Genomic DNA, 12,556 nt, shown 5'->3' on the forward strand with positions numbered 1-12,556 from the left:
GAGAGAGCCTCCTGGTTGGTATTCGGATACCAATAGCCCTCCTGGTGCGCACCTGTCCTCAAAGGTCTGTGAGAGGGCTTTGGAAAGCTTTTTTGTTGAGATTTTTGATTTTGTGAAAGGAGAGAGCAAAGGGGGTGATACAGGGAAATCAAAAGAAAGCAAGACAAAGGGTAAGCCTCAGGTGGAAAAGACTTTTAATAACTGGTTGCGTGGTTTTATGACATTAATTCCTGTTTATGGCATTAATTCCAAGCTGCATATCCAGAGTGGGGCTGGCACTTGTGTTGTTATTTGTCATGTCTGTTGGAAGCCAGGGAGCTGGCAGGTGATGAGGCTGCTCTGGATTATGACAGTTTAGGCAGTTGGCTTCACACAATCCATTATCAAGATGGGATTTAAAACACCACAACTTGTGGATCATGTGGGCCCCTGTGTGCAACACCATAAAGAAAAAGGGAAGGCTGGGGTGCTGGTCAAGAAATTAACAGGGCTCATATGTGGGGATTTTAATCAGGATGACTGTAAGAAGTGAAAATGTTGCTTTGAGCGTACGTGTGAGTCCTGCGGGGGTGCACATAACAAGGCAGCGTACACCCTTTCATCCAGTCTGGTCATCTGGCAAGAATAACAGAGGGTCAGCAGCCACCAGTTCTTCTACAGGGGTGAAATCAGCTTGAGGTGCCAGTGGCCCTTTGGGGTTTGGTGCCTACATCAGTGTGGGTGGGTGCCAAGCCCTTCTGCAGGCAAGGCGTCTTCCTGGGCGGAGGGATGTGGCGACCCTGCTTCTTTACCGGGGCGCGGTCCTGTGCGACCACGCAGCTCCCCGGCCAAGATCCCCAGGTGGCCAGCAGCCCTGCTCCTTTGCCGCTGGTGAGGACTCCGCTGGTGAGGACTGACCATCGGGGCACCACAGAGGCGAGGACGGCCGCCTTGATGGATGGCTGACTCGCTGGAGCACTCCTTGGAGGATGGGCCAAGTAGCCAATGGGGAGCCAACAGACAGGGCCCGCCCTAACTCCTACCCATTAGCTCTTACTGTTTTATTTATACCATTCTGCAGGAGCGGTTTAAAGATTACTAGCAAAATACCCCACTGTAATTTTAAATACAACAGCTGCTAGCCATCTTCCCTCCTGCCCCGCCCCGCCCCAGGCAGGCCTGCCATGTCCTGGAGAAGCTGCGGTGGGCCTTCTCAGGACAGGGGGGAGCACTGCCAGGGACTCGCCTCCTCCCTCCCCCCATCCCAGGCAGGCTCGCCAATGCATGGAGAGGCTGTGGCAGGCCTTCTCAGAGCGAGGGGGAACACTGGCAGGAACACTCTCCTCCATCCCCCCCCTGCCCCAGGCATGCCTGCTATGGCCTGGAGAGACCTCGGCAGGCCTTTTTGGGGCAGGGGGAGCATTGGCAGGGGTCGCGGCCTTCCCTGCCCCCCATGTGCTCAGTTCCCTCCCAAGCCCTAGTCCTGGTTGCAGTCCCAAGACCTCCCCCTCTTTCAAGCTCTTGCTTGCTAGCTGCCTTACACCTCACCGGCAGTCAAGTGGAGCGGGCTGGCAATGGAGGGGGATGTGACCAGGGGTGGGACAGCTTACCTGATTGGCCATTAATTCGATAGATGGCCAATCAGGTACATGATGAGTCCCAACTCCTCCCACCATCCCTTTCCAACTTTATTTATGGTACAGATTGCCAATGCTAGTTTAATGTTCAAATGTTTTACTGTTTGCCACCTTGGGGAACCTGTTGGAAAGGAAGTATTAACATGCAGTTTCTTGTCTTGAGGATTAAAGGAAACAGACCTGTATCCAGAAAGCAGACCTAGCTCCTGCAGTTTCTACTTTCCAGCTTTGCCATTGCCTAATATAGCTGAAAAAATATTCTTGATCTTTATCATAAAAGCCACAGAATGTATCTCAAATGAATCCCAGGAAAGTATAAGAGTCACAGTTGGTCCACCATGTATATATTTCAAGAAGCATACTAGTTTTCTGCCAACTTTCACTCAGGAAATGTGCCAGAAGAGATTAGTGCTTTGAGCCTCCACCAGACTCCACCACAATCCAAAAGCTTTTGTTTATACTATATGCATATCCATAGCACTTTTAAGATTTCCCACAGAATCCTTCCAATAAGTTTTAAAGTTCTGAATTCCATCCTTTGAAAGGGATGGGCACAGGATACTTCCTAGGGAAGAAATATATTTATTCAATACCAACAGCAGACAAGTTGTTTTACAGTATAATACTTAAAAACAGGAGTTTACAATGTCACTCTGTAAAGCATTACATGTAGAGAAATCTGTAAACAAATAACAAATCCAAGCATCCAATATCTCAAACATATCAGAATTCAAAAAGATGTTTGAAGATTTCTTAGAAGCAGCTGCTGAGACGAAATGTCTCACAAAAATACTGTAAGTATGTAGATTGGCCATACTTCTGGACTGTAACCAAAATGCTGCATTAAAGGTTGAAGAATACAGTGCCTTTAAAAATATATCTCCAACAGAACAAATAATACAGGTCAAGAAAATAAATAATATATTGTACAGATTATATTTTCATAAATATTCAGAAGTTGTGCATTATTTTTAAAGCATGAATTGTTTTAGACCAGGTACCTGAATGAGTACCCAGCTTGCTGGGGGGTAAACGGTAATGACTGGGGAAGGCATTGGCAAACCACCCCGTATTGAGTCTGCCATGAAAACGCTGGAGGGCGTCACCCCAAGGGTCAGACATGACTCGGTGCTTGCACAGGGGATACCTATACCTGAATTATGAAGGACTAACTGAAAACAGTTAGGAGGAAATGCTTATCTTTATCCATTGTTCCTCTTAATATTTGTGAAACAGCCCTGGGGTGGAGAGTGTCCTGGCTGTTCAAGATGGAATAGGGCCAATCAGGGTGTGGCCAGCTCTGATTGGCCCTCCCTCCCTGGACACTAGCCACTTTGCTCTCAGACACCTGAGAGACACACACAGAGACATAGAGAGCCCTGTCAAACAACAAACGACCCCTGATTACCTGCTATGGCTTCTGATGTGAGGGAGAGATAGACCAAGACAAACTGCAAATAAGTCCCAAACTGCAAACAACCCTTGCTTCCCTGCTAGGAGCCCTGATTACCTCCTATGTCCCCTGCTGCAAGAGAGAGAGATCTGCATCTGACCGTGTCCCCTGGGTCCTAGCACCCATTTCATTTCTGGTTGCAATTGGCTTTCTTGCTAGTTATTTAATAAAACTAGCTTCAAAGCCCGTTCATAAGAATGGGCTTTGAAAGGGTCCTCCCTCTCAGCTGTCCGGTTGCTTTCCATGCCGCCAGGAAACACTGAGGGCGTGGGGGGGGGGAGATCGAGCGCTTCCCAGCAGCCTGGCAAGCACTCCTGATGCCTCTGCAAGGCCCCGTGTGTGCTGTACAGGCTGCCGGGAAGTGCTCCCTTTCCCCTCCCCCATACAGGCAGAGTGCTTTCCAGGGCACCGGGAAGTACTTCCTCTCCCCCGACTCCCCCCCCCCCACGGCCAGTCCTCTTACCTGAGGTCCTGCAAGTGGAGCGACAGAGTCACAGGCGTGACTGGCTCTAACAGGCAGGCACGTCCGTAAGGCAAGGAGTGAGGGCTCGGTGAGGGAGGGCAGGAGAGGTAGGGGCAGGGTCAATCAGGGTGCAGGTGGATGTACTCTGATTGGCCCTATTCCAAGTTGAACAGGGTGGGTGGGAGCTGTAGGGGCAGGACCAATCAGGGTGCAGCTGGCATTATTGAAGATGAAAACTTGAATTCTCAGGATTTGCCTAATCTGATTGTGTAGTAGAAAACAAGAAGAGTCCAGTAGCATCTTAAAGACTAACAAAATTTGTAGCAGAGTATGAGTTTTCATTAGTCACTGCTGACTTTTTCAGTTACAGCTACCTGTATATCTGTATGCAACAACTCGTGAAAGATCATATCCTGCCACAAATTTTGTTCATCTTTAAGCTGCTACTAGACTCCTCCCCTTTTCCACTGCTACAGACATACCATAGCTACACATCTTGATCTATCTCAGCTTGTGCAGACAGGTATAGTCTACCATTCATATTGAATCACTTTGTTCTCAAAGTCTTCTATTATCTCTCTTCAAAACTAAGAAGCAAAACTGACCACAGGAAGAATTTCCAATAAAAGAACAGAAAAAGGTAAACAGAAAAGTATGGCCAGGTGGGTCCAAAAGAAGTTGTATTTTCTTGAAACCTAGCAGCAGATTTAGAAGTTAAATATACTGTAATCCTGGCAGTGATTAGTTACTCTTCAGTCTCCTGTCTCCAGCCCGGAAATTAGTCTGCTAGAAATCCAGATAGCTGAACAAACAGTCATGCTTCATCATACCATTGCGTTTGGGAGGAATACTACATGTGTTCTATATTAGAAAGAAAATATCTAATTTAAATTACTTTAATTTACAGAACTATAGAAAGCTATGCATTTAAAGTATAATTATATCTGTGAGCCATAGTAGTCTTTTGAAATGCTAAAAAATGGACCATAGATATCTATAGAAACATTGGCTGTAAAAAGTTAATTTACAAATTAAGAACTGTTATTAAAATATCAGGATACAAAATAAGCAAACCAAAAATATTATTATTTACTGTCTTTTTAATAACACAAAACAACTTTTACTTTCTGTGCCCAGGAGGTCTCATTTTGCCTGACAGTCCAAAACCCAGAACTAGGCATCCATGCCACCACTCCAAGCTGCACCATTCTTTTCATTCTACATTAGTAAATGTCATACCAAACACTATCCTGCTGAGAGCAAGTAAAGGACAGGATGACATCCTACCTGTGATACCCAGCTCAGCAGCAGGTAAAATAGTATTTATACCTGAGGAGACTGTTCATTCAAATAGCCCCACTCTGTTGAAGAAGGCAGGACTGAGCAATTCTTGGCATTCCCTTTTTTATTTTTTAACTAACTCCCCTTTTACTGCAGAGATATAAGGGGAAAGGCATATCGCTGCAACGCAAGGAAAACTTACCTCTAACAAAATCAGAGAATTCAGAGAACTTAATATACAGATTGCTATAACAATATTCAATTGCCAATTTATTTTGTAATTTGTAAATCCAAATAATTTCAGAAGCAAGGATGTTCTCTAGCAGAGGAATGGAGCAGGAAAAATGAAGAAAAATCTACCACGTAGACACCCCAGTGTCACCGCACTACTGCAGCCACAGCCATAACAGGAAAACCACACTAGTGTGCCCCCATGTGGAAAACACTAGTCTATGTACTGGTGTTATAACAGAAATATTTAGACGGCAGCCAGACCCGGATGTTACAAGTCCCTCCCATACATTCATTCAGTGCAGACACACAAACGTATTGCGGGTCTTTAGATGTTAAGTATATTTAATTTTTTCCTAAAAAAATAAATTCTTACCTCTTTCACACTGTGGTCCTGTAAATCCATATACACATGCACATCGGTTGGGCCCAATGCAACGACCACCGTTCTGACACCCATTTTCACAGACAGCTGTGTTTAACACAAAAATACATACAAATTATTATTATTATTATTTCAATTTATTTCCCGCCACTCCCAGATGGCTCGTGGCGGGTTACAGTGTCTTAAAACCCCATTAAAACTCCCATTAAAAGACTTTAAAATGTCACAACATGGCGGCACAATAATAAGATCTCCTTCCTACCCCCCTTCCTAAAAAAGGGGGGGTGGAGGAGAAGGAGGTCAACGATGTTCAAGAAGAAGCCCGGGGGAGAGCAGTCGATGTACCACAGCAGCCCCAGCCTCAACCATAGACCTGGCGGAAGAGCTCCGTCTTGCAGGCCCTGCGGAACGTTGAAGGGTCCCGCAGGGCCCGCAGCTCTCCCGGGAGCTCATTCCACCGGGTGGGGGCCAGGACCGAAAAGGCCCTGGCCCTGGTCGAGGCTAGGCGTGCTTCCCTAGGGCCGGGAACGGCCCTAGGGAAATTAAATTAAATTAAATTATTTGTACTAAAAGGTTATTTAAAGTACTATGTAAGTACATTACAAAAATCATAATTATTACTTTCCCTTTATTGAAAACAGTTCTATGCCACCTTCCACCCAACTCCAGGTATCCACGGCATCATCCAACACAATCAAATTGAATCTGCAAGGAAGCTTTCATATAGCTACGGTTGGAGATGCATGATTCAGCAAACTTGCTAATATATCAAACTTTCTGCAGGTATGGATCTGATCAGTACCTGGAAGGGAGATCAATATCTAGAGCAGTGGTCCACAACCCCCAGTCCGTGGATCAGTCAGTACCGGGCCATGGCTTCTCTTCGTCCTCCTCCCCAGATGCTGCCTCCAGGGCTGCCCTGCCACTCTGCCGCCAGCTCACCTTTGGTGCTCTTCAGCGGCCGCCATGGCTGGGGCTCCCCCTCACCATGGCACTGCGCAGTTGCTGCTGGCAGCGCCCCCCAGCGGGTGTCGGGAAGTCAGAGGCACCAGTGGGAAAGCAAATGGAGCAGGGGCTCAGGCAGCAGCTACGACATCCCTTGGCAAAAGACTACACCCCTCCCGGGCCTCAGTAAAGTTGTCAAGCGTTAACTGGTCCCCAGTGATAAAAAGGCTGGGGACCACTGATCTAGAGTTCTTCAAGCAAGAAAGGTAGGATATAAAGGTCATGTATAGATAGTTACAAAGTATCTGTTTTATGTTATTTTGTGTTTGCTATCCACTAGCATGTTTGTTGTATAATGACAGGAAGAAAAACACCTTCGGGGACAATGGCATTTCTCTGCAGTGCCACAGAGTCTTCGTCCTGATGGATGACTGCCCTGACTCCCCCCCCCCCCCAGAATCTTTAGCCAGATGCCTGGAAGCAGAGTCGTCTGAAGCTCAATCCTGCAAAGATGGAGGTCCTGTGTTTGGGTAGGAAGGGACCATGGGAGGAAGCGCGCCTGCCCATCCTGGATGGTGTGCACCTCCTAGAGACTCACTCCGCCAGGAACCTGGGCGTGATCCTGGATGCTTCCCTTACAATGGAAGCCCAGGTCACGAAGGTAGCATGGCTGGCATTTTACCACCTCCACCAAGCCAAACTACTAGTGCCCTACCTGGAACCAGAGCACCTAGCCACAGTGATCCATGCGATGGTCACCTCCAGACTTGACTTCTGCAACTCGCTCTATGCAGGCCTACCCTTATCCTTGATCCAGAATGCCACGGCCAGGATTCTCACTAAGACATCATGGAGATCACATATCCGGCCGGTACTTCAAGAACTCGGTTGGCTCCCAGTTGAATTCCGGATTAAGCTTAAGGTTTTGGTAATCACCTTTAAGGCCATACGCGGTCTGGGCCCAGTGTATCTGAGAGACCGCCTCCCTGCCTATACCCCCAGAAGAGCTCTACGCTCTGCCACCTCCAACTGGCTACAGATCCCTGGCCCTAAAGAGGCACGTCGGGCCTCAACAAGGGCCAGAGCCTTCTCGGTCCTGGTCCCCACCTGGTGGAATGAGCTCCCCGAAGAGATCAGGGCCCTGCCGGAACTTCCACAATTCTGCAGGGCCTGCAAAAAGGAGCTCTTCCACCAGGCATTTGGTGGGGCCGACTGAGCCATAACACCTACAGGTGCCCCCCAGACTGAGGGAACAAACCGACTGAGGGATTGTCAAGTTATTGTTGAAGTGCCGTTCTAATTGTTCCAGTTAATATGTTGTTGTTATTGTTATACTGTTATATTGATTTTGATACTGATTTTGATAGTGTTCTATGTGAATGTTCAAAAATGTTTAATGTAAACCGCCCAGAGCCGTAGGGAAGGGCGGTATAAAAATATAAATTAAATAAATAAATAAATAAATAAATACCCAGACTAAAAACACATATGCAGACAGCAAGAGAAGGCACAGAGAAGGAATGAAGTGAAGGCCTCTTCTGACAAGATCAGAATAAGAATGGCTTTGGCTGTAAAACACTGACAAGACCAAAGAATTAATTCTTTAGAACTGTTGAAGAATAGTTTAAGATTAGTTCTATGTAAATCAAAGCTGGAAATTGTGACTTGGATTTCTGCAAAGCAAGCCCTTCTCACGTCACCCTTCCCACAGCATACTGAAATCCCAACAGAAATTGTTTCTGAGGTACAAGGAATACCCAGCAACGGGATTTCAGAGGGGCATTTGGAATTGCTACAGGAGGGGAATGACTGAAAGACCATGCTCCATAGGTAGAAATCCTTGAGACAGTAGGAACACTTACCTGGAATCAAGGCTAGGTAACTCTTGTAATTTTTAACAGTGCTGTCAAGCAGAAAAATTATCATAACTATGCACATTCTCTTTTATTAGCATAAAATGGAATCATAACTAATTTAAAAAAATCCTCAAGGACTTGCACAGGGGCATAACATTTCTCCTTCACCACTACTTAGCCCTTCCCCTCCAACATCCTCTCACATTTTCCTATTTCCTTCTTTCCTTTCCAGCCAACAAACCTTTATCTGCTCCCCTTTCAGCTTCCTATTCTTCCTTCCCTCAGCAGTCTCTATTCAAGAAAACAATGGCCCAATTGCACATTGCTGACCATCAGACATCCTGTGAAGACTTAAAGGAGGCACCTCATTTTCTCCTGTATTCTCTACGTTTCCCCATATCCCCACCTTTCACTCCTTTCTTCTCTCCTTCTCATCCACCACCAACCTGCATTTATTGTTTATTTGCTTCAAGAGTGTTCCGTTATTTAAAGTGAAAAAGAAAGGAAAAGGTGGGGAGCATTGAAGTATGCTTTTGTACTACAAGTGGAAAAACATTAAAATGTACTGTTATCATAGGACATAATAAAGTCTCTATTGCTTATCAAGGCTGATTAAACTGAATTACCTTTCACTCACTGTACATAATCTGTCCATACAAGGACAAATCCCTGTGTTCACAGTAGATGAATTATTATACCACATGGAACAGCACTATTTTAAAAATCTCAAGTACAGTCTGTTTAACAAATGGTTACATTCTGACAATCTGAAAGAATAATATTTTTCTAATTTTCACATGGATTGTAATTTGTGTACATAACCCAATCTGCAAAGTATGCAAAAATAACCGCAAACCCTGATGTTGCAAAGCAGCGTCACTAGAACAGAGATCAAGTAATGTATATTTCTTAGCAAGATCACCTTTTACTCACTGAGAGACAACCACTGAAAAAATAGAGCAAGTGAAGAACTCAAATGAAGAAAGGAAAGAACAGAATGAAGAGAGGAAGTGTAGTACTTCTGCTCCCCTCCTGTAACTTGGAGCTGAGGATTCCTACCTGGCTAACTCCTGCTGCCAGTGCCCAGCTTAATTCCTTGGTTAGGAGCTCCCATGGAACCATTTGTATCCTACCATTAGATACTACCAAGAAGGATAAAGGCTTGCTTTGGGAAGCAGGGTCTGTGATTATTTCTTCATTGGAAACCAATCATTAACTGCCTGGTCTAGAAAATGGGTTATAAAACTTTGCTTAAACATGTGGGCTGCCTGCCTAAGGGAAAGAAGTATTCACACACAACTTAATATCTCAATCTATATTCATGTATTATAGGATATGACTAAATGGTGGCAGCAAGTGACTGGAACAGTGTTTGAGCCCTAGCCCCAATAACTCTGAGTGAGTGTTACTCACTTCCTTACTATTAAAGGAAGCTGGGCTACTCGGTCTGTGGCTGTCTCTGGGAGTGAAAAAGCACTTGCGGTGTGAAATGGTCATTGCTCTCTCTGTATATTTTAAAACGGGTAAGGTAGAGTAGCTTGTGAAGTCCTGACCTACTGATAACCCTGAACCTGAGAGAGTGGCCTGAAAGAGTAGTAGGCACTCTGTGTGAATGAAGATGAGGCATCACAACTTGCAAGTGAATTTCTGGCATATGTGGGAAGAAATCTAAGATCGCTTTCATGTAAACAGGGTGAGATGTACTAACTGCATGAAGAACAAATCCGCATGCAACTATCAACTTAACAATGGCCCTGAACAAATCACTATTTTTCAGTGAAACTTACTTCACAAGTTTACTGTGCAACTAAATACTGCCTGGTAAAAGGGCATAAATAATATTAAAACACATGAGCAAACTAGTCCTAATACATAAAAGTTTAATGATGTATTTATTGAAATTTCAAATATTTTATCTCCTGAAATAGTCCTGATATGTTTAATACTTCATCAGAATTATGGAGATAGGAAATTCATTCTGTACACAGACACATTAGCATTATTTGCTGTCCATCATTCTGTTACAAATCCTTACTGTGCTCAAGTGTTATATGATGAGCAATTCACAGTTATTTCAATATACCCTTCATAATGAACTTTATTTCAGTTTCCCAGCAATTTCTAATACAGACCCTATACTTTTAAGTGTGGACAGCACAACAGTTTCTATATATCCACCAACATTATGCTTATTACCTATTTTTTATTTAGTCTTCCTAGATCAACATTTTATCTTCACAAAAATTTCAATTAGGCTAGGACTGTATGCAGATGTCACAAAAGTCAAATGTTAGTTTGAACAACTGGTTTACTGTGACCTCTAAATGCAGAAATCCCAGCATGTTTATTGGTATCACCCTGTATCGCTTCCTGTATACTGAGAGGGAGGCACAGTCCAAAAGAAACTCCTGCTGCCTCAGCCACTTTCAACTGTCAATGTGCTTTTAAACCCCTCTCCTCTTCCTTTCTCCATCCCTCTCTCCCTGCTAGTAGTGGCTCACAAAGCAAGAATGAGCTTCAAACTTCAGGGGTAATTTATAAGATGGTCAAAACAGCAGGAATGAAAGAGGACTGTAAAAAATCTGTTTTGACTGACAATTTAGGGCAAGCACTGAAGTGAATACACATAATTCAAGAGAGAAGCATGCAGTCAATCAGTAAGAAAAGGGGATATGGGCTACAAAATTTTCCAGTAATCTAGATAATAAACATCAAATAAAAATCCATCACAGTAACATTAAAACCATCTTATGTACCTACAGAAGAATTTTTTATACCTTACTTTTCACTATCATAAGGAGTCTGAAAGTGGCTTACAATCACCTTCCCTTCCTCTCACAACAGATGACCTTTGAGGTAGGTGGGGCTGAGAGAGCTCTGACAAGACTGTTCAATCAGAACAACTCTAACAAGACTGTGATAAACCAAGGTCACCCAGCTGGTTGCATGTGGAGGAGTGGAGAATCAAACCCATCTTGCCAGATTAGAAGCCACTGCTCTTAACCACTACACCAATTTCAGTATATTAAAGGACTAAGGGTGAAATCTACTTTAAAAGAAGGCTGGGAGCTAGCAATAGGCCTGCCTGTAAGCTCTCAACATGGGAGGCTGGGAGCCAGTGGCAGGCCCCCCAGTCCCACTAGCTCTCACTGTGGAAGGCTGGGAGCCGGTGCTCTGCTCTCACTGTACAGAGATGGGAGCTGGCAGAAGGCCCTTCCAGCAGCTGTGGCAGATGCTGGTGGGATTCCTGGCCCATCATGGAGGTGAGGAGGCCAGCCAGAAAGGCAGGCACCTGCAGTGGAGGCTGGCAGCACTACTTGTTCCATGTGGAGACCAGCCAGAATAGCGGACACCAGAAGCAGATACTGGCAGCACTCCTGGCCCACCGCAGAAGCGGGGTGGCTGGCCAGAAGGATGGGCAGCAATGACAGAGGCTGACAGTGCTTATAGTCTGATGTGGAGGCTGGCCAGAAGGATGGGTGGGCATGACAGAGGTTCCTGGCACTCTTTGTGGGGAAGAGCCTCTGATTGGCTATCAGTGGGGGAGAGCCCTCCCAGTGAAAGCAAATCATAGGCCCACTGGTGCTTTTTGATGGTGCGCCAGCTGAGTGGCACTCAGGGGAGCACCTCCCGAGGGCCAATCAGTGGGCTGGCACATCATTGGAAGCACAGTCACAATTTTATAGGCTATGATGATGGCTGTCAATATTTAGAGGGTTAACATTATTGATAATGCAAACTGAAAAGAGAAAATAGCATATATACTTTTACATCTTTTTTACAGGATGGGATGGCCCTATTTAGCTGAAGCTATGGTAAATTTAGCCTGGATAAACAGTTTATCAAATAGCTTTTTACTTTTGTATGAGTTATCAAAAGCTAAATCTATAGTTAATTAAAATTTCTGGATTTTAGTAAACACCAAAATATACCAACTGTGTCTTCTGTCACCAGTTTTATTTGCATTATTGATTGAATAATTAGCACTTATAGCAGATTCAGCAATATCTGCTATTTTAAACTAGTAAAAAAATTATCCCACCTATGTTGTGATACAAAATCCTACTACAGATTTTTTTAATCATAGTTTTTTTTGTTATCCCCATCTCTAAATTAACCAGCGAGGTATGATGATGAGAGTTTCAGACTAGGATCTGCAAGACTCGGGTTCAAATGCCCACTTTGCAAGAGACGCTTTCTGGATGACTATGGGTCAATCACTCTCTCAGTCTAATCTACCTCACAGAGTTTTTGTGAGGATAAAGTGCAGGAGAGAAGAATGATGCAATCTGCTTTGAGTCCCCATGGAGTAGAAAGGCAGAATAT

General features: G+C 44.6%; 1 protein-coding gene across 3 annotated transcripts in view; it reads right to left on the reverse strand.

Moving 5' to 3' along the window:
• FBN2 (fibrillin 2) overlaps window positions 1-12,556 on the reverse strand; it is a 206,627-nt gene that overhangs the window by 169,564 nt on the left and 24,507 nt on the right. For all 3 annotated transcript variants that reach the window (XM_077344464.1, XM_077344463.1, XM_077344465.1), the window contains one exon: window positions 5,421-5,516. In XM_077344464.1, the coding sequence (XP_077200579.1) occupies window positions 5,421-5,516 (96 nt within the window). The remainder of the gene's footprint in view (window positions 1-5,420; window positions 5,517-12,556) is intronic.

This window comes from Paroedura picta, chromosome 7 (assembly GCF_049243985.1).
Source record: "Paroedura picta isolate Pp20150507F chromosome 7, Ppicta_v3.0, whole genome shotgun sequence".
Taxonomy (NCBI): Eukaryota; Metazoa; Chordata; class Lepidosauria; order Squamata; family Gekkonidae; genus Paroedura; species Paroedura picta.